Genomic DNA, 22282 nt, shown 5'->3' on the forward strand with positions numbered 1-22282 from the left:
TACAGCTGCAAAAGATCCAGCCAGCCTTTTTACATGTCACCAGGACACTTTTAACACACGGGACGGATGCCTTACAGCGCTCCACGTTCGCCAGGTGTCAAAATCCATAATTTATGTGTCCTCTCAAATTACATGTCGGCTTCTCTACACAATGCCAAGGGATATTTCTTCTCTTCCTAAACCACCAAAACTAAAAGTATTCCTCATGCATTATGCATTTTAATAATGCAGCTAGTAAAGATGTTGCAGATTAATACATCATGACTTATTTGTTGAGTTTGTGAAACTGGAGTGAACGGTGTACAAGTACAGAGCAGCATGACACGGAAAAAGTACAAGTCCCCCAATATTGTACTTGAGTTGATATACTTTTCTGCCAACAACACTAGCCTGCTGATGTGGAGCAGGAATCACTTTAACCATTAAGCTTATCGAGTCACAATGCAAACATTGATTAGCACTGAACACAAAGCACCTGATGATGATGCTGGATGAAAGTAAGATTACATATCATGGATGTCTGTACATTGTTTATGCCAATATGTGGAGATATTTCAGTGGATAATGAAAACGCTGAGCCTGTTGTAGGGTTCCTTCTCTGGGGAGCATGAATGTCATGGTTCTCCGTGTAACGATTGTTGGGATACAACAATCATAGATCAAACATAGATCATTCTAGACCAGAGATGGACTTTCTATGGACATTAGCTATCTGTGATTGGACAGCTTGCTGAAGACGCTTCCAGCTGTGTGTTTAAGTAATGACCTGTCTTCCCATGAGGCCATTGGGCAGCCTGTCAGCCCGATGTTCCCCAGTCCTATAATACTGGTAAAATGTAAAATAACTTCAGATATATGATCAAATTGATGAAGATAAAAGTCTCTGAAGTGCTTTAATTTGATAACACATTTGATTAAAAATGGTTTTGTTCATCCAATTTTTGTGACAACAAAAATGTGGAGAGGTCAATATTAGAAGTTTAATTTAAAAAAAAATAAAAAAAATCTGAGAAAAACATCTTGAATATTCTCTGAGATTATGAAGTCTAACTCCTATATAAAAGTATATTGTAATGAGGTCATCCACTGCAAGCATCACACAAGGCAAGTTTTTTTTTCTGGCAAATTTGTGCAGTTTTTGGGGGGGAAATGTACCACTAAAATATCATAATACATTATTTATATATGTAAATATGTAATAATAGTTTGTAAATGTAAGACTTAAATCTAATCTTTCCTGGCTATGTTTTTATTATTATGATTTATTTTACCTACAATGGCCCTAATACGGCGTTGTGTATTTAGTTAATTCACAATTTTATGGAAATATTGTTCTACTTGAACAGAATAAAACAACTCAGGGAAATCTCACATAAAAACTACGCATAGGATTTTAATTTGAGCTGAAATTAAGTGAGATTCATTTCATAATCTGTATTATTGCTGAAAACAAAAAAAATGTCATAGTTTATAGTTTGGTTAAAAATAAATCACAGTATACAGTACATAGATTTCTCCCACAATTTGCACTTATCTAAAATGATGTACAACCATGTGTCAACATAAAGCTACGAATGCAAACAAAAAGAAGAACAGATGAAAACAGACTTTTCTTTTACAGAGCACTGCTGGTAGCCACTACAGTCGAGGAGGTAGCTTCCATAGTTAGCATCCCATTCTTGATTACTTGCTTTATTTTCAAATAATTTACATACAAAAAAAAAAAAAAAAAAGCTACTAAAAAACACAAAACATACATTTTCACCACATGGGATATCTCAAACAATCAACGGACATTTTTGTTTGGTGCCAGAATTTACACACCCGGTCGAGACAAATGCTGAAAATCCAATTAAAAAAGATTCAAATTAAAACGGTGCATTATAAGGACACAAGAATGTCTTGTTGAAAGAAAACGTTTCCCTACATTGCCTAAATTCCTGAGCACTCACATGGCGTGCACTTGTGGCTACACGCTCTGAGGGTGTAGCCACCTTTAATGTGTACAGTCACGCTCCGGCACACCAAACATCAGTCAATCCCTCGTCACACGCGGCCTCGCTCAGGGTGAAACATCTCTACGTTCATACGCTTACTTTATGATAACGCTCTTCTCATGACCTGTGCAATAGCACAGACTGACATTAACATAAGAGTGTATAATACAACTGGGTTGGAAAGACATTGGAGGCAGTGAATTGGTTTAAAGATAATTCCTCTTATTTTCAACATAGGCCTTATTTCATACAATCATGACCGTTTAAATTACTTTGCCTTAAAGCTGAATGTCAACATGAAAAAAATAAGATCCACACTGCAGAAATGTGTCTTTACATATCTGTGGTTAAGTAATAACCACGCACATTTCAATTAGAACAGATAATGTTGTACTTTTTGGCAGTGCCGACACACTTCCTTGTTAACTCAGCTGGCTGCCAGCCTTGTGCTGCATTCACGTCACGTTGGAAGAGGTGGAAGAGAGGGATTATATTTACTTGTTTGACTTGGACGGTATTCCTGTGTTTCATTTATTGCTCACAAGTCAAATGTTTAATGATACGTTTGAAATCAAACAGTAATGTTGGCCAGCTATCACTCTTCTCACGAGATTGACTGTGTTGATGCAATGGATGACATTTTTTGGGGGGATTTTTAGGTTTGTTGTTGCTGATTGGTCACCAAACATCAACATTAGTCTCACTCTGTCCATATGTAACATACCAGCAGATCTAAAGCTCAGTAATTAACAAGGTATAATTATTTCTTTTTAATCCTTCAATTTTAGAATGGATTAAATGGGTCAGCTGTTTACCTCTGCTTCCATTCTTTATGCTAAACTAAGCTAAGCTAAGCTAAGCTAAGCTAAGCAGTTTGAAGCTTAATTTCAGCATACAAATATGAAATGAGTTGTATTGATCTTCTCACCTCACATATTTCCCAAAATTATTCCTTTGATTCGACGTGAACTTTTTAACACCGGATGACAGTTTTTATTTAGTTTATGCTCATTAAACACGCTGTATTCAACAGAGCAATGAGTCAAAAATCAGATAAAAGCAGGTCTTATTTTATTTTATTATTGAAGCGTTGCTGCACTGTAAAGGAAATATTTGTTGGAGTGATGTAGCTCAGAAGTTATCAAAAAAATGTTTAAAGTTTGACAATCTAACAGCAAGAAGTCAAAAACTCAGAAAATAAGGCCCAGATTTAAAAAATAACTACAATTAACCTTCAACTAACATTAATGACCTAAACCTGTATCTGGTACTAGTTTTTTGTGATGAATTTAATAAAGAGAAGTGCTGTCGTTTTGGTGAACGCTCGGATTACATCATATGTTCATCATTCAAAGGCCACCTGAAATCGTCTCCACCCTCCTACTGCTCAAACAATAAATAACATCTTTCACCACCACCAAGCATAGCGGTTGCTATAACAGTGATATCTGCTACTTTTATCACATTCTTAGTCTTAGTAACTTAAAGCAAAGACAAGTTATTATAGACAGGCAGTTACTTCTACCAATCTCACAAGGAGAGATTACGATCACAGGTAGGCGGGGCAGGAGTTATTGCTCACGTTACATTATCCCCCTCTGGTAGGTGAAGACCACCTGAAAGTTACATTCACACAGAAAAGTCTAGGATGATTATTACATTTGCTACATTTATGTAAAAAAAAAATCAAAGTATAAAATCAACAGTTGCTGTGGAGAAACTCTTAAATTGACACGGCGTGTAACAATTAAAATTGAAAAGCTTATAAGCACAGGTAAAACAGAGAAATCACAAAATCTTTGACACACATTGAGGCTTGCAACATCGTGACATCCAATCGATAGCAAGAGGGCAGGCACTGGTGGCAAGATATTCCTTTGCAAGATCCTTTGTCGGCCAGTTTCTAACACGATGTGCTCGGTTCATTTCACGTATAGAAATGCTCTCCAAGTCCAAAAAGCATACCAAGTTCCCTTTAAATGATTGGTTGCACCTCTGTTTACACAGTAATTACAAACATAAGTGCTTGCTGAAAAGTCTTTTAGTGTGGTAGTTGGCACATTTTGTTGTTTGATATAAAAATGTTTATATGTTCTTGTTAGCATCTAAATTCACATGACAGAGAGATCCGTGCACACAGACGGAGCTCTGCAGCTTCCTTAGTCCTTGACTCGAGGTATGTTGTATGAGTAGTGTACCAGAGGAAGGCCTCTGCTCTGACAGAAGCAGGCCCGGCCACAGGCCTGAACCTGGTCTGAACTGTCCGACACAAACGAGTCCCCCTCGTCTGCGTACTCAGACTGGGCAGAGGGCGTGCCGCTGTCTGCCCAAAACCCTGCAGCGCGCTGGCAGACTGCAGCTCCCGCCAGGAGGGTGGGACAGCTGTGAGACTTCACCAAGTGTCTACAGATTGTGGAGGACGAGGGAGAGGAGCAGGTCCTGGCATGTAGCGCAGCTTCGCACTGCTCGCATACAACCGTCTCTCCACAAAGCTGGGAGTACATCCCACAGTCAAAGCCCAGGTGGGTGGAGGAGCCGCTGTCTGTGAGCTCCGACCCGGCGCCGCCATCATCTCTGTGGCTATCGGCTCCGTTTTTCACCTCCCTGGTCAGTCCTCCGCGGCCGCGTAGTCTCAGCCAGTCCTCCCTGAAGGCCGGGCTGAAGAACACGTACAGCACCGGGTTCAGGCACGCGGGCAACGGGAAGAAAATGAGGGTGACAGACTTGGCGATCTCTGGGCCGCCGCCTGTAGAGCCAGTCAAGAGAGGGGCGAAGGAGAACGCTGCCACCGGGCAGAAGAAGATGCAGTTGGTGAAGATGAGCCAGGCCACGTGTCGCAGGGCACCCGTCTGCTCCGGGTCGGCCAGCTCCACCCTGCCCAGATGGCAGTACAGCTGGGTGTACACAGCTGCAGTGAACAGGTAAGCCAGCGCATTGAGCAGCACCAGAACAACCGTCACACTCAGAGCTGGACTCTCTCCTCCGGCGAAGGGCAGACAGAGAGGAGAGGCGGACTGGTCACTGGAGGTCAGCAGAGGCAGGCAGGCTCCGGCGGCAGCCAGCAGGCCCAGCAGTCCCGCGGCAAGTCTGAAGCGTCGATCCCCTCTCCAGCACCCGTGGTGGCTGCCAACGTTCCTCCTGGGTGACATCATTACCTTCCCGAGAATCGTCCGTACGGCCACGCTCCGCTCCACGGCTGCCAGTGAGAGTAACAAGACCGCCCACTCCGACGAGAAGACGGCCAGAGCTCCTGTGACCTGACAGCCCGGCCCCATCTCCCACCACACGCCGAACTCAGCGAAGGAGCCCCAGGTGGCAACGTCCAGCACGGTCAGAACGCCGACATACAGGCCCGTGAGCAGGTTGGCCACGGCCAGAAGGCCCATCAGCAGCCGTGCAGGGGAAAGGGTCGGCGTGTGGGTGTGGGAGTGGCCGGCAGCTCGGTGTGTGGGGGAGAAGGTGGCCACCAGCACCAGGCTGTTAAAGACCAGCGAGACCAGGCAGATGAACCAGACGGTCAGACGAATCATCCAGTTACCCAGCAAGTGCTCACAAGGCTTGAAGGCTCCTGAAGACAGAAAACACGTTGTTGCTCAAAAGTTAACACTTCATTCATCAATGTACTGTTTTAGCTGTTAAACATTGATACACAGACACATAAGCAAAGATATAAAGAGGTGTTTAATGCTGACCTGGTGAAGGAGAGCAATGCATAATCATCGATATCCTTTCCACATCCTCCCCTCCTAGAAATAAAAAAATAATGTCATGTAAGGAACACAAACGTTACAAAGATTATCTCAATTCAAATTCAATTCAGAGGAGTTTCTCGGGCTCACCTGTAGATTTCTTTACTTCATTTTCATCAGAAGAACTCGTCAATGAGTCACATCCAACAAATGCACAGCATTGGTAGGCATAAGGGACAGAGATGGATCTACAAACAAACAATAATCATTTAGAAAAACTGCTAGCATCCTTCTGATGTCCAGTGTTGAGAATTTCACTTTGTCTAGTTATGATGTGATCTTTATTTCCGAAACTGAGATTTCAGGGATTTACCCAAAAGTTTTAGCTAAGCCTTTTACATAGTTTACTCATTTTGCTTATTGGAAGATTTTTATTATTTCACAGCTTGATTTTTGTGTTTGTCTTGTGTTTTAAACTAGAGCATTTAAAGCATTTGGAGGGAACATTTTGTACCATAGAGAGAGTGAAATGAAAACACTTGAGATAACAGAACTTGACAGTAGACCACATTAGTTCTTCCTCACCTGAGTTTGGGCAGATTTTTTGCAGTCAGGACATTTTTCATCTGCGGGTTTCCCGAAAGTTTCAACTGACTGAGCATGCTCAGTCCAGTTGTCGGGATCACAGTGAGAGAGTTCATACTCAGATCTCTGCAAAAAGATATTAGACACAAGCAGTTTTATTCTGAGCAACGCAGTCAAACCAAGCGTTGTGACTGGAGAGTCCAGCACTCATTATGATCAGAGGTAGTAAACCAATAAGACGGGTCATACTCACAGGTTGGTGAGGGCCGTGAGGGAGAGGAAAGCATCTCTGTGAATAACTCGGATCTCGTTTCTACTCAGGTCTCTGTGTAAAGCAACAAAATGGTGAACTCACAAGGCATAAAACATTTGTTTATACAGCATGCATCGTGTGTGTGTGTGTGTGTGTGTGTGACTAAGTGGACTTACAGTAAACGGAGTGCAGAGAGACCCTGGAAAGTGTCCCTGTGGATTTGTTGAATATGGTTGTGCTGAAAGCTTCTGTAGATTGAAAACAGATTATGAACTAGTTAACAATTACCTTTATTCCTTGTGTTTTTTTTTTTGTTATTACACATTGTAATATGTTTTTCTTCTAAGCTTTTAGGATTTGTGAACTGACTGCTGCACGTTCAACACTCACATCTCCTGCAGACGGATGCAACCCTGGAGGGATGGGAGCTCCTTGATCTCGTTGTAGGACAAGTCACTGATGGATGAAAACAAACGGCTTCAACAATTAGACATGTGGGACTCATTTACATTAAAGAATGAAGACAATAAGTTGGATTGTTGTCATGCTCCATGAATTCCCCTAAACCTCAGTATGCACACTTGTCTAAAATGCCACATGTTTTGGAGTGAATGGGAATCCAAATCCTGTCTGTCGCAGTGTTTAAAGCATCGTTTACCCATCGAGCTATACTGGGACAGTTTTTACTGTCCCGGTAAGTTCCTAATGATCTTAAATCTTCAGGGAGTGCAATTAGTTGTATTTTAAGCACTACTGCAGGTGTCAGGAAAGGAGAAGTCTCTTACAGCGTCCGAAGCAACTTGAGGTCCTCACACAGGTCGGCTGGGATGGAGGATATCTGGGTTCCTGACAGGGTCCTGGAAATGAAAAACCTAATCAGTCCCCTCTCGAGACACACAAAAGCACAAGCAGGAACCGATGCTGCATCCAAGTTCACTCACAGACTTTCTAGGTTATTAGTCCACGTAAGGATGGGGAAGTCCTGCATCATGCTGGCCCCACGCAGCATCCTGAAACATAAATGTGGACGAATAGTAAAATCACTAAGTCACAAGCTGGGATGGATTAAACAAGACGCCAAGTCTGATTTGACTTACAGGGAGTGCAGGTCAGACAGATTCTGGAAAGCGGAAGCTCCCACGAAGGACAGAGGGTTGTCATACAGATGTCTGGTAGGGCGGCAAAAGCAGAGGAGAAGAGTTCAAACCAAAATCAATTACGATGCGAGAATGGCACCATCTTCTGGACATTCATCAACTGAATCCTCACATGGTCAGCCGATACTGTATGTAAGCATACTGTACACGGTCCACTATGTAAACAAATATGAGTTGGTAGTGTGCTATGTGTGTTTCCAAGCTGTGCCGGTGAGTTTGACCTTACATGGTTCGCAGCAGGGGGTTGTTGTGGAAGGCCCCTTCAGGTATGGAATCAATATCGTTGCTGTGAAACCCGCTGCAGGAAGAATACGAAGGAGACCACGTGATGTCACCAATATGATACCGATATGAAACCATGACATAATAGGTAAGTTCAGGTTAAGTTAAGAAGATTACAAAAGGCAAAGGGTGTGCAGGAAATCCTATCATTAAATAAATAATGTTCTTATCAGGGAATCTAGGAAATAAGACGTGTTCTTTTTAGCCTTCAAAATAAAAGCACAGATATTTAAACATGTTTCAAAAGGCTTCAGCTATGTATTTTCTATTCTGTTCATAATATTATGCAAATAAGATGCATTGCATTTTTACTTGTGTGTGAATAGGCACTTTTAGACCAAAGAAGAGTTTTGCTACTTTGCGTGTGCACTCTAGTTTTCCTCTTATTCAGTTCAGAGCTATTTTGTCAGATGTGTCTGTTATAAATCACATAAAAACTAAAAGACATTGAAAAGTCTCCCACATGCACTGATAAGTTAACCAAGTCCCTGACTTGAGTGTCGGTACAAAATATTGAGGAGAAGCAGGACCATGTACTCACAGTTCCTTGAGTTTGGGCAAAGCCTGTATTGCTTTGGGAAAAGCCATCAGGTTGTTGAAGTTGAGATCTCTAGGATGAGACAGAGTGAGATGCAGAAAGTCATTGATGTTTTCCTGCATTTTGATGTAACACATTTATTCTATAAATAAAAAATAAATGTAAATGTATTATAACAGAAACAATAGTTTTTTTTATAATTAACCAATGAAACAACTGACCATTACAAATACTGAAATTATATACAGAGGATAGAGATTTATTTGTCCTTGCCGAAAATTGTTCTGCGCCATACATCTGATACATTTATACAAAAAGACAATAAGACAGTTAGACAAGACAGGCTAAACAAACAGAGTTTCCCTCAAAACCCTATATAACCAACGCCTAGTCCACTGTTATGGGAATTTTTAATTTTTTTAAAAATTAAATCATAAATTGACTCCAAATGTCCAAACATGGTGAAAATGTTTGGAGAATGCATCTTCACATTGCTTGTTTTGTCCAACACCAAAAGATCAGTTTACAAAGATATGAAACAAGGGAAATCCAGCAAATCCTCACTTTTGAGAAACCGGAAATGTTTTTTCCTTAGTAAATGTCATGTAATCCATTATTGAAAATCTTAATTTAATTTCTATCAATCAACTAATCGAGGCGTGGTTATCGTTTCATCACAACATGAAAACACATGAACAGCATAAACATAACAAAACACTAAAGGCTATAAAACACTATTGGAAGCCATTGCAGAAAACTTTTGGAACTGCGTTTACCAATTTTAATATATGCTTACATTTGGCCCCTATGGGTGGTACGGGACACAGAATCCACGGTTTGGTACGAACCTCGGTTTTTGGGTCAAGGTTTAGTATGGTTTGATTCAAGGGTTATCTCCATCATACAACTCTGATTAAGACCTGTTGATAATGAACTGACTCTAACTTCTACTCGTTGCTTTGACATGTGAAGGTATATAGTGGGAGGAGCCTGAACGCTGTGAGGAGGACTCGACTGTTTCGTTCCGTTAATCGACACATTCAGGTGATGCCATCGTAAATTAAATGTCTGCTGTATCAAAAGGTTACCGGACGTCGTGTACCGAACATTTCCAGTACAAGTACATGTTCTGACCTTCTACACCCATAGTAGATACTGTGCTGTACTATTATGTAGGAAAATGTAAACACCGGATCAGCCTGATATTAACATCTTTAATTTAAAGTTGAATAAATTAAAAAGATTGGGATTTCGGTTGCCTCTCAACAGCTCTCAACATCGCAGCTAATGTTCAAACTTCAGCAAACGTGCTGACGGAGCTTCCACTGTTTACCGGAGGGGGAACTGGAGGCAGGGTGCTACATTTCACGAGGACGCTGTCTGTTGGGGATGACGCTATCAGCTGTAACACATGAGAGCATCGCAGAGCGGTGGCCGTGAGCTAGCCAGTGGGGCGCGCTCTCATGAAGGAACATGCACTAAAAGCATACGCGCCGGGCCTGGCTATGTAAACAACGAGGGACAACACACACAGAGGGACAGCGATCGTATTCTCTTCTCAGGTAGAAGTTACTCCAGTATGTTTTTACTTAAGTAGTTGTTTGCTGCTATATAAATGCTCTGAATGTCGTGCATTGCTCCTTTAAATGTATGTACGATGGTATTCAGAAGGAAAACTCTGAGGACATTCCAGGTCTCCTGTAAAGGCATGTGTGCTGTGCAGTAGCTGTTTGCCTTTAGGTACGGCTGTCACTAAAAGCTTTTTCATGGCTGTGTGGCAGGCGGAAGTGAACAGTGGGAGGGCAGATATGATAAGCATCATGTACTTTGCTCTATTTATCCTAGAGCAATTAAAGGAGGAAGTGGACACAATGATGTCTGGAGGACTGGAGCAGAGGTGGGTGGGGGAGCTGTTAGCATACACAAACACACACACACACACACACACACACACAACCTGCTGTACGAGGGTGAACTTACAGCGTCTCCAGGTTCATGAGTCCGGCAAAACAGTTGTCTCTTATCTCCTTAATTCTGTTGTTATGAAGATGCCTATAAAGCAAAAAGAGTTTTACACACAGCCGTGAGATCGTTATGCCATGACAGATTTTAAATCATTTTTGCATAAATCATAGGTTTTATTTCAGTCTTGTTTTGCAGTTTCGTGAGACGGTCCACCAACCATGTCTGAACGGCAGGGTGTGTTGTGAATCAGGTGTCTGTACCGTATGTGTGTATACAGAAGGCTGTCTTGGCCTAATAGATTCAAGGTCTGTTCTTCCTGTTTACCCTGACGTGTTTATGCTAACCCTGCCGCATACCACTCAATGTGTGTGTCTGTGTGTGTGTTTGCGTGAATGTATAACAATCCCACAGATTCGTAATAGGCAACATATTTGTACAAGCTCCTCTCATGGAAAGTTGTAGCATTTCCCCTCCATGCATAAAACAACAAGATTATCTTGATTTTACATTGATGCTCAAACTTTTGCAGTGAACTGTGCCGTTGGAGTTTGAATGCCAACGGCACTTTGTGCTTTTTTTGCATGCAATAACATGGCAGGGCAAGAGTAGCCACCTGATTTTTTTACTTATTAACTTTAAATTGTGGAAATGAATAAAGCAGGTAAGTTGCATTAAATTGTGTTGACAGAATAATAGATATGATGAACCGATGAAAACCTTAATTACATCTGTTAAAATGTAGTGCAGAGAACTAGCAGTACAGTCATATGGTGCTAACTGGAAGGTACACAGTCAGAACTGAACGTCCTCTTATTACACGCCATGGCTCCGGAACCAAAAGGACATCAAACTATTACTGTTTACTCACACTACAGAGAATGTGCATGTTGTTGACTCCCATCTTGAGAATTATCCTGATCTACTTAACACCCAATGAATTAATTTCTTCAGCTACACCCTCGGGTCATTTTAGTCAACATGAGAATGTTCTCAGTCAGTGCGCCTGGTTAATTAGGGTTTTCAAAAAGCACCCCAGCAGGTTGTTCCTGCTGAGTTATTTAGTGTATAGGTCTACAAAGGCTGCATGCAAAGTTCGCCTGGCTGTCCTCGGGAAGTTCCCTTTAATGACTCTGAAACTGTTAATTACTCAAATAAAAACTACCTTTTAAATGACGTCTTATCGATTCTTGTGTTATTGATTGATCAGATGATATATGTGACTGTCCAAACAGCAGTGAAACAGATACATAGTAAATGTGTGTACTTTAACACTACTGAGCAGATTGGTTTTTTTTTTTAAACCACAATTAGAACAGGAGCTTAATATAACTTACAGCACAACTAGACTGGTGAGGTTTGCGAAGGCGTTGTCAGGTATGTACGAGATGCGGTTGAGCGCCAACGTCAGAGCCTGTAGATTCGCCTGGTGTCTCAGAGAACCGACGGGGACCTCCGTCAGGTTGTTATCATCCAACCAGAGATGACGCAGCTGCTGAAGGCCTTCAAAACTGTCGTCTGGAACGGTGGTGATGTGGTTCGCATCCAGGCGACTGCAGCAGAACAAATAAAACAAAACAATATTCAGACACACTGCTATGAATGCCTCAAAAACAGCAAATAATAAAAAACAACAAAGAGAAATATATAAATATATTAATCATATCACAAGATTTGGGAAACTTGTACCAGAAAATGTATCTTGCAGCTCCAAATCCATCTATTTGGGTGGATTTACTTTTAGTCTCCGGTTATTTAAATCAACCATCATTTCGAGCACCACTTCTTCAAGGCATCGAAAAGTCTTGGAAAAACTCCAAAAATAAGCACCCAAGTGGTGTTTGCACCGAAAGGGTTCCTGTCAATGCAGTGGAGCATTGCCTTACACAATAATAAGTAATATAATATAGCAATGTTGTTCATGATGTGAATATTCAGGGAATCGGACGTTCAGTGTTACCCATTGGCCAGTAAGTTTGGTGGTAAAAAAGGAAATATGTTTCATTGAAGACGTATTATGAACAGACAAGTGTTCTTTTCACCATCACCACCCTGTTTTCTCCTGCTAGCCTCCCTCACTGACTGTCTCGCCCTCCCTCAAAATTCCTCAAGTGTCTGGGCTGGAAGGAAAACAGTCTTGATTGACATTTAGCTCTCTAAGGCTTTATACAAACCAAGTCCTGGCTCTGTCAAAGCATATTACTTCAGCTACAGACCTTAAAACCCTCACAGAGAAAAGACATCTGCTAAAAAGAAAGAAGAGTGGCAGAAAAAAAGAGGGGGGGAGCAAGGGACAAGGGGAGGGATAGAGGAGTGATAATAGCTGAAAGCTGGACTTTCAGCACATTTCCCCTGCTGGATCCATTCTGCCATTTGTCTCTGGAGGTGGCAAAAATAGAGCCATGTATGTATCATGGTCTCTATGAAAATGACATTCGGTAGTCACAGAAAGAAAAATGCTGAGACTGAGGGAGAGCGGAGCAGGAAATCGTGAGAGTTACGAGTAAACAGGTGGAAAAACATGTTCCTGGAAAACTCAACAATCCAACATAAGAAGGAAAAGGTTAGCTATAGATCTGCTAAGTAAGACTGACCTACATTTGCACAGGGCTATGGCTGGATTTAGTGAACAACAAAAGCTGCAGCAGGAGTAAAGTATGTGATTTGAGTGGAGCCGCCCCTAGATGACATCAACAATGTTTTGAGTAAATATTTGAGCTTTCAACAGTAATTCTCGACTTGGAGGAAGAGTAAAGTCTTTACTCTCATAATGTTGCCATCCTACCGTAGAGTAACAACGGCCTGAGTCTATTCTATAGACCACGATAGAAGCAATCTGATGCTGGCTGTGACCAGGACTCCACTAGTAACTATGGTGAAAGTTGATGAGTCAGTGACATAAACCCATTTTTGCATATATTTGTTAAGCAAATTTTCAGCACCAAACGTTTAGATTTCTGAGTAGATTAACTGTTCTGCAGTATTCCTGTTGCTTTTTGCCGTATCTTTTTTTACACGATGCATTGTACCCTAGATCGTCAGTTGTGTAAATGCACCACAGTGCTTTCTCTGACAAAGGCACTGATGGCTGCAGCGGATCTTCCTGTCCAGGAATTCTGGGCAAAATTCTCATTAACTGCACTTTCTAGAGAGAACATTGGTATTCATAAATCTCGCAGGGTAGTGTGATTTCTTACATGTTAACATGAATGTTTTTTGCAGCAGCAGCACCACCATTGATATGTATATCTTCCAATTCACTGTATACCTTCCAGACATTTTTGTGTCCAAAGATGAAGGTGTTTTTCTTCTGCCCCGTTAGGCCATGCTTGGCACTTATAATCAACTGAAAATACTTCAACCCAACAAAACACAGTGACCTGTGTGATGACGCTGACAAATAATTAATACAATCACCGCAGCCATAGCAGTGTGTGTTTTTCTAATACAGTATGTTTTTCTACTACAGCGCAAGATGGAAACTTCCACTTAAAACTCAAAGGTTTTCTGAGCAGACAATACCCGGCACGCGCGCGCGCATGTGTGTGTGTGTGTGTGTGTGTGAGTGTGTGTCAGATGACTTACAGAGACTGGAGAGAGTGAAGGTTCGTCAGGGCTGCACTGGGCACAGTCTCCAGTTGATTATTCTGGAGCATCCTGAGGGTAAAATGGTAAAATAATGATTTCAACTCAACTCACGGCACCTTTTCTTGCACCATGAATATAAAACAATATGTATCCATGGATATATTTGTTGCCGACTATGGCTAACTATGGAAGGGAGCTCACTGAAGGCCTCCTCTATGTGTTGTTGTTGTTTATATGGCTCCACACTGAGCGACACTGACTTCATGGAGTTTCCCTGATCCCTGATACTGTCGCCAACAGAAGAAACTTTAAACAAGGACCGCATTGTGAAGGTATCTGTTTTCATCTTTACTTATAAGAGCATGTAACATTGTGTATGATCACGTCATTGCAGTATTTGTTAAAAAAAAAAAAAACTGACCCAAATCTGATGTGAATGGGGCTTGTTTGAGCTGCATTTAGTCAAAATAATTGTTTGTTTTCACTTGGGTGGTTACGAGTAACAATGTGAATAAATCACTCGATATAATAAGTATATACAATGCCTCCATGTGTTTGTGTTTGCAGTCACGTAACCAAGACCCCACCTGTGGATCAACAGGACTTTGAACTTTTGGCCCGTTGCAGAATCAACAGGGAAGCGCTTTGTGTGTCGCTCAATGTGTTCGAGCCTGTGCAAGCACACTAGGGTGTGCTGCCCAGTGTAAATTACGCAGAACTAATTTTTACACATGGGTTGTATGGAATGCTCCGCTAGGTGTTTTCACAGCCACCGATACTGTTAGGGCAAGGATGGAAATTCAGTCTATTCAAAGTGGATGTAAATTGTGTAAATATGTTTAGGGTGACTTTCTGGCAGCACCACAAACAATATGCAACATTTACTCTCTCTCCCAGTGAGCGGAAAAATTCACGGCGTCACACCATAAGTGTGTGTGTGTGTGTGTGTGTGTTGACGGTGGTGGTGGTGACAGAGAGGGTCATGCTTACAGGACTTTGAGCTGATGCAGTCCAGACATGGCTTCAGGGTGGATGAATGACAGGTCATTCCCCGCAAGTCGTCTGTTGTGAGAGAAAGATTCACACGTTTATTTTGGAAATTTCTCAAACATATAAAACCTACGAGCTACATCTCCTCCACCTCCCGTGCCTGAGTCGATTCGTGTCCAGGTCTCAAGTTGAACGTGGGGCCTGGGGTGTCAAAGACATGTATCTATCCCATGGCCTGTTGTCACTTCGTCTGTCACCTACGAGAGATTAGAGCTGTTCCTGGGTATCCCCTCTTTAGACCCCTTTCTGAGCCTCCCAACTATTTACAATTCGGTGCTCCCTATCGAGAGAGAGAAAAACTGATTCGCCCCTCTGAGGCTGATACAAGCAGTGGAGCCTTGTGAGAGTCCCAGCCTGGTAACATATATCACTGGGAAGCTTCTTCAGCCCCTGCATCAATTACTTGAGACAGAGGGGACACCTCCCTTTCCTATTGGGAACAGGAAGCGTATAGGAAATAGTGGTGTAAATAAGCATGGGACAGGCCGACGGGGACACACAGCCCAAGTATACTGGCCACAGAGATTAGCACCAGATTTATCACTCTGCAACGTGAGTCAGACCAGGCTGAATTCCCTGCAACAAGAGCTGCAGGGTGTGAGCCTGAGAATTAAAGCTCAAGTGTTAGAAGACTACGTACCCTTCTTGTGGACTAAAAACTGCTCATTTGCCATTCTTTTCACTGAATTAGAGAGCTGGTTTAAGTATAAACAGCTACGAATCCCAGATGAGACTGAAATAATTAGTGAATAACTTGTTCCCATAGTATACTGTACAAATACAAATAGCCCTCTAGCAAAATGCTCCCCAATGTAAGCTTAGACTTGTGTAAATCCCGATAAGCATGACCTTGTTGGAACAAATCAGAACTGAACCTGATCAAGGTATTTTTTGATTGATCAGTCCTGCTTACAGGTGCCTTTTATCAAATCGTAATCCATTACCTCTACAAACTAAATGTATGTGACCTAAATAATGTTGCAAAAATTCCCTGCAACATTCAATTTGGAAACTTTCCACGGCAACTGCAGGAATTTATGAAAATTGACTGGAATAAAAAATAAATGGAGGGGTTATTTGGTCAAGAAGTGTTTACCTTGTAATATGCAGCTAGAAATGAACATTTTCCCACATAATAAAACTGACATCATTTGAAACCCTTCTAATAGAAAAAGAGTTGACTCATTTAATATGGTATTGAACTTTCAGTGAATAACAATACAAAAAAAATCCCTGTGATGCCCCTCCAACAAAAAGCAGACTTTTCTCCAATAATTTGCCTGAATATCCTCCTCATCGTCAGACACTGATGCCTCATCTTCACTATCACTTTGCTTTAGGTTACTTTCTGCTGGCTATCTTAAGTATCATCGAATACATTAGCATATTCACTCCGGTAATGTAATAAAAACTTCCCTGAAAGCATGTAGTCCTTTGGCTCAGACAGTGCAGTGGTCTGCACATGTGATGGGAGAATGCACTGTGCTCACAGATGTTTGTAATTTTACTGAATTCCTATTTAATGAGATGCTGGCAAATAATCTGTACTTGTGATTGAAGAGTAGTGCATGCAGGGCTCTCAACTCCACCATCCTCCCAGCACTGTTCTGAAATACGACCTAAGACATCCCAAAATGAATGTGGATCAAGATTTCAAAGTGTTTTAAGCGTCTTAAACTTGAAGGAGTGTACAATTTATGTGTCTATCTTTGTTGTGGTCAACAAAAGCTGCCATATAAGGATGTGAATGCTCGCCGGCTTTATAAATTAGGTTTACTTGGCTTTGTGACAAACCCAATCAATAACTTCAAGATCGATTCCAAAATTCACAATACCACCAGATCAACCGATCAATGTGTCTACTGAGCCACAATACGCCAAGAGGAAGTCTTGTGGCAGCTTTAATAATTAAATAACGCCAAACCATAATCTGCCCTTATTATCATGACTACAGTACAAGTTGGTGTGCAGCTGTTGGTTCATTGTTCTTGATTTCCAACATACAGGGACCTTAATTCCTAAAGAACTCGCCCAACGAAGGGCCAACAATCAATGTCACAAACAGTTAACCACCACATGCCAACATGGTTTGACAAATCATTCAGAAATCCTCCAGGTGACATAAAGAGCTTCTCCTCCTCTCGCATCTTTTAGTAAATTCAGTACACGTCCCCCCCGGGCTTCAACGAGGAAAAAAGAATGTGCTAAGTCTCGTTGAGGAAGGGCTAAATCCTCTCCTTGTGTAACACCACTTCCACAGGTCTACCTTCGTCAACAGCACATTTACAAAGAGCCCTGCAGTGCACTCTGGCTACACAAACTTGTGGGCTTCAACTTTTGCCAAATAATACAGTTTAAGTTTCAAATTACAAAACTGCTATGGCAAAACCCAAACAAGCACCCTTCTTCCATGACATGCTCTCACCTGTAGTACACACCTTTTTGTACCATTGTTGAAATAGGTAGCTGCGGCAATAAACCTATGACTTAATTGTATGTTGTTTGCAATGAAGATTTCCAATAATCATGTAACAGAGTTGTCAAGTGAGAGAAGTTATTTCAGGCGCCTCTGGTTCTAGAAGTAAAAGTCACATTCATTTTCCCACAGACAATGTGACTCACAGTTGGAGCACTTTTTACGGCTTGGATCAGCATCACACTTTCCTGGTTGAATCATCAGAACAAAAGATTAACAAGTGTGTTAGAGATTAAAGTACCTAACACCTCTGATTAAAAAGTTAAAAGGTACAAGTCCGGGTACATAAAAACTTAAGGGTAGATGTTAACTACGGCTCCCAAGGTACATTTCTGGAGGAAACATCCTATCACCAAGGTTACCATGCAGCAAGCAGTGCAAGTTCAAAATGATGCTGTTGAGAAAATCCATTTAACAACAGTTTGAAGCAAATTTTCTTCTCTATTCTGGCTTCATTTTGGATTAAATCACCAGTCGTGTTTTATTCCCAACTGTAATGGCAAAGTGTTTTACATTTCTAAGACGATATCTCCAAGTTTTTTTTTGCTGGCAAGACAGGCTCTTGGCTGCTACTGGAGGCTCAACTGTGGGGGAGTGCCAGTACATAGCTGTAGCCCTGCTGTTTATCATGTTAACATTATTGTTCGTCTCAGCCATAAATAACTTGATAAGTTCTGATAGGGCACAGCAATAGTGGGGCCCACGTGTTGCGATAAATCTCTTTCATGTACGACGGGTCTTGCCTATTAGATCACGGTTTGGGGGGGGGGGGGGGTTACATAAAGCAGATACATAAATGCTCATTTCCAGCAAAAACACACTTTTGACACACAATACGTGTATTGCTGGAAACACTAGTATAGAGTTCCTCCTCAACTGGACCAATTCAGCACAAGCCAAAAAGGATGCTTCGGCTTGTCTGGTCTCTCTTTGTCCGGCCTGTCAGGTCTGTGAGCCTCGGTCCACCAAGGCGCGTGACAAAGGCGGAGTTACACCCCAAACATGCCACATACATAAGTGAGTCAGTCATAGGTGATAATGAGAGGGCTTATTTTTGCATCACTCTACACATTGTTTTTTAGGAAATTGCTGCATATTGTACCTTTAAATCATTCCATCAACAAAATCCAACAGGCTGACCCAGATGTCATTAACCACAATTTACTAAAGACATATAGGGAGCCTATCTGTCATAGGTTATTCCAAGACTATAAACAAACGGCAAAGGAGACAGAGAATATCTGTCATCACGTCTGCTGAGCTTTGTGGTGCCGTTGGCAAGAAAGAAAAAGAGCAGAGGAGATTGCGTGACTACGAAGGAGTGCATATTCCTCCCTCGTCTCCGCTCATGTCCTGTATGAGGACGTCCCACTCTGTTTTCTCTCCCCGATGTCTTTCTCTGTCAACTCTTTCTCCCCCTGTCTTTGCCCTCAGGGCCCATGCTCTGGTTCACTGACACTGCTGCAGCCCTGCAGCGAAAAAAGTCATCCACCAAAGTTTACTGAGACACGCCTGCAGATCTGTTCCCAGAAACAAGGTTAAACAAACACGCACATGAACTAAGGGAATATGTCAATCAATGACACCCCAACGACAGTCCATCCATTATGATGACCTAAGAAAAGAAAGAAGCAGGAGTGAGACTGGGTCGGTTTTCTTTTTCAGCTCTGTTGCCGTGGAAACCATTGTTTTGCGCTCTTCCTTCCTGCCTTGCATTCCTCCACACAATGCGATGAAAAGTAAATTGCCTTTCGACAAAGCAGAATGGAGTGGCGTATGGAAAAGAAGAGGGTGAAGACTCGGCCGGCTGAAAGATGCATGAGAGTTTAAAAAAAAAAAAAAAAAAAACACGCCTGCAAAGAACCGCTGGAGTTTGTTCACTCACCGGTAATTTGGCTTTCTCAGGGCTGCATGTTACCTGATACCAGGTAGACAGATTTTATCTCTGACTCCCAGCAGCACTGAGTGAGACAGCGGAGAACTTAAAGAGTAAAGAAATAACAAACACCCACTAAGATTAGATGTACGGCACTCAAAAAGCCCCGGAGCAGAGATGTGCTATTGCCACCCCGATAATCCTTTAAAAGCAAAAATGCACACAGGATGTCAGATGATCGAGGCTTCAATAAATGTTGTCTCACGTCACCTTTTTAATTGAGCTTTACTGCACCTTTTATAACCGCCCTTGTTCAACTAAACTTGAATGGTTGAGTGATTGGTAACCTCGCGTAATTGCGGTGCTTATCTTCTTCAGCTGAGAAGAAGGACATGTTGTTCACCTATAATGTGTGTTTTGCAGCACGAGCTCAAATACCCAGGTGCATATCATGAGCCCTCATGTCAACATTGTATAGAGCAAATACATCATTAGCAAGAGAGAAACGGGGCATGTACTCACAGTTCTTCCAGGTAGGGGAAGTTCTTGAATACGAATGCTGGAAGCTCGGTGATGTTGTTCATGCTCAGGTCACTGTGGAAACAAATCATCAGTTAGAAAGGCAGACTTAACTGATATCTTTAAATCAGTTTGTTAATATATTAATATATATTTATTTTTTTGTGAAAAATGTGTAGTTTTAAAACTGTCTTCTGTTCACTTCCACTTTCTTCTCAAAATGTATATCCTTAATACTTAAAAAATGTTTTAACCATTTATTTAAATGATTTGTATCGCGTTGCCTTTTCTAATTATGAAGACCTTGAACCCCTGTTTTAAGTAGGAATTTTACAATTAAATAATGATCTGATTTTTTTTCCTGTGTATGGCCCTATTTTATCTACTAAGCTGTAGACTACATGAAGTTAATTTATTGACATGATGAGGTTTTTTACTGTAATTTTAAATTGCATTAAAAGCAATATGGTAGCTGTGCCAACATCCCTTATGTGGATTTAAAGTCTTTTAACTGTGCCTGCATGAGTGTAACCTCAACCAAAAAAAGCCTTGAAAAAGCCCTTCTCTTTTGCCCCAGGGATCTTCGTTTTTCTGAACAACTTTCAAGTAAAGATAGGCATGTAGCAGCATGAAAAATATGCACACAGGACTTGATTTGCTTCCCCACAAAGCTAATATGAGTATATGTGCTTATATTATGCTCTCCATAATTATAATAATCATAGAAAAAACCACATATACATATGCTAATAGAATGTGTTAAGTGTGACAATAAAAGAGACAAAAGGCTGTCTTTGGTTTACTGAGGAAACCTGTATGGGGGAGAGCAGACTCAGCTCTGGATGCCTAATCTGATTAGGAATCCACGAACCCGCTTTCCTTGATATATAAAGAGACGGGACATATCAAGAATGAAAAAAAAAAACATAAGGGATTCACAAATGAAGCAAACCCCTGCCCCCCTTTCACTCTCCAACTGGCCATCTTGAATTTCACTGCCAGATCTCTCTAGGACCTTGTGTGTGGGCCCCTGAATCCTACAAGGATCATATTGCCCTTCCTCTGCAGTCCCAACCACACACACACACACACACACACACACACACACACACACACACACACACGCACACACACACAAGCTTTAAAAGGCGGGTCCTAACAGAACCCTCATCATCCATGCTACCTGTGGCCCATCTCCACTTACCTGGTTATCCAATTACTATACAGACTGAGCAGCTGCAAGAAAACTTCCATCAACAACTTATCTTTTTGTTTCCTAGCCAGACAACATCTCTGGTGGTGTTCAGCAACCACTGCTGCAGATCTGCCACCACTGGTGGTACCTCCCTAACCACATTTGAAACAGTTTGACTACATCTTCCGCAAACTGTTGACTGGTCTGGTCTGAACCACATGCAGGGCTGGGGAGTACGGGAGGCCTGCAGGACTATCACACTTCCTCCCTCCCCTCTGTGTCTGGCTGCTTTACTCATCAAGGTCCTGGCCTGTCCCATGCTAAGAGAGATTGAAGGGGACACTAAAAATGCAGCTGTGATAAATGGTGACAAGCCTAAACGCTTCTACAAACAGGTATCAGTAAATGTCTATCCCATGTGCCAGTTGGCTTCACTTCAGCAGAGAGGAAGCACAGCAAGAATCTCAGAAAGGTAGCAGACACCACTGAGAAAAGGGAAAATACAGCTGCTAAGGTGAAGCATGAACAGATCCTAATCGTCAAAATACAACATCCACTTTCTATATTAGTCAGTCAACATCTGAAGTACTGTTGTGTTCCTGCCCTGCCGTCACATCTCTGACATTTCTTACAACCTTCCACAAATATATACACACAGAATGGAAGCACAGAACTGTTTTGGCCTGGTTATACCGTGTTTACCAAGTACATAAGGACGAGTCACCAAATAACCACACAAACTCTTGCACAGAGGCCAGTTGTTACTAAATATTTACATCTAAACTATTACTGGATGTAGCTGTTGTGTCGCTCATCTGACAAAAATTACTTGTTGGGAAATGGTGTAAAAGAATTAAAAGAAGAGCACAAAAGTCGCAAAAAAAACATATCTTTTAATGAATCTTGTCTACTGACCAAACAAAACCAGGAAAGAACTTGGGTTGAGCTCTTCGCCAAGAAGCGAAAAACTCAAGTGATAGAGCCAACAATCAGTGAAGCCCTTCACAAATCAATCCTGCATGGCAGAATGTACAAAACAAACACACTCCAAGTAAAAAAGCACATGAACAAAGTTCCTGTGGTCTGATAAAATTACAATCCACCATTTCAGCCAT

General features: G+C 41.7%; 1 protein-coding gene across 3 annotated transcripts in view; it reads right to left on the minus strand.

The window, feature by feature from the left end:
• Window positions 1–1374: 1374 nt before the first annotated feature.
• lgr4 (leucine-rich repeat containing G protein-coupled receptor 4) overlaps window positions 1375–22282 on the minus strand; it is a 28059-nt gene continuing 7151 nt past the window's right edge. The window contains exons 2-18 of one of the 3 annotated variants that reach the window (XM_084014097.1): window positions 19976–20047; window positions 15042–15113; window positions 14049–14120; window positions 11801–12016; window positions 10482–10553; window positions 8505–8573; window positions 7908–7979; window positions 7622–7693; window positions 7466–7534; window positions 7310–7381; window positions 6915–6980; window positions 6701–6772; window positions 6525–6596; window positions 6272–6397; window positions 5837–5934; window positions 5690–5743; window positions 1375–5565 (exon numbers count right to left, since the gene is read on the minus strand). In XM_084014097.1, the coding sequence (XP_083870223.1) occupies window positions 4157–5565; window positions 5690–5743; window positions 5837–5934; window positions 6272–6397; window positions 6525–6596; window positions 6701–6772; window positions 6915–6980; window positions 7310–7381; window positions 7466–7534; window positions 7622–7693; window positions 7908–7979; window positions 8505–8573; window positions 10482–10553; window positions 11801–12016; window positions 14049–14120; window positions 15042–15113; window positions 19976–20047 (2755 nt within the window). In that variant the 3' untranslated portion in view covers window positions 1375–4156. Of the gene's footprint in view, window positions 5566–5689; window positions 5744–5836; window positions 5935–6271; window positions 6398–6524; window positions 6597–6700; window positions 6773–6914; window positions 6981–7309; window positions 7382–7465; window positions 7535–7621; window positions 7694–7907; window positions 7980–8504; window positions 8574–10481; window positions 10554–11800; window positions 12017–14048; window positions 14121–14650; window positions 14655–15041; window positions 15114–19975; window positions 20048–22282 lie in introns of those variants that run through there. The other 2 variants (XM_084014098.1, XM_084014099.1) reach the window with 2 other exon arrangements.

The sequence above is a fragment of the Eutrigla gurnardus genome, assembly GCF_963514095.1.
Source record: "Eutrigla gurnardus genome assembly, chromosome: 1".
Lineage (NCBI taxonomy): Eukaryota > Metazoa > Chordata > Actinopteri > Perciformes > Triglidae > Eutrigla > Eutrigla gurnardus.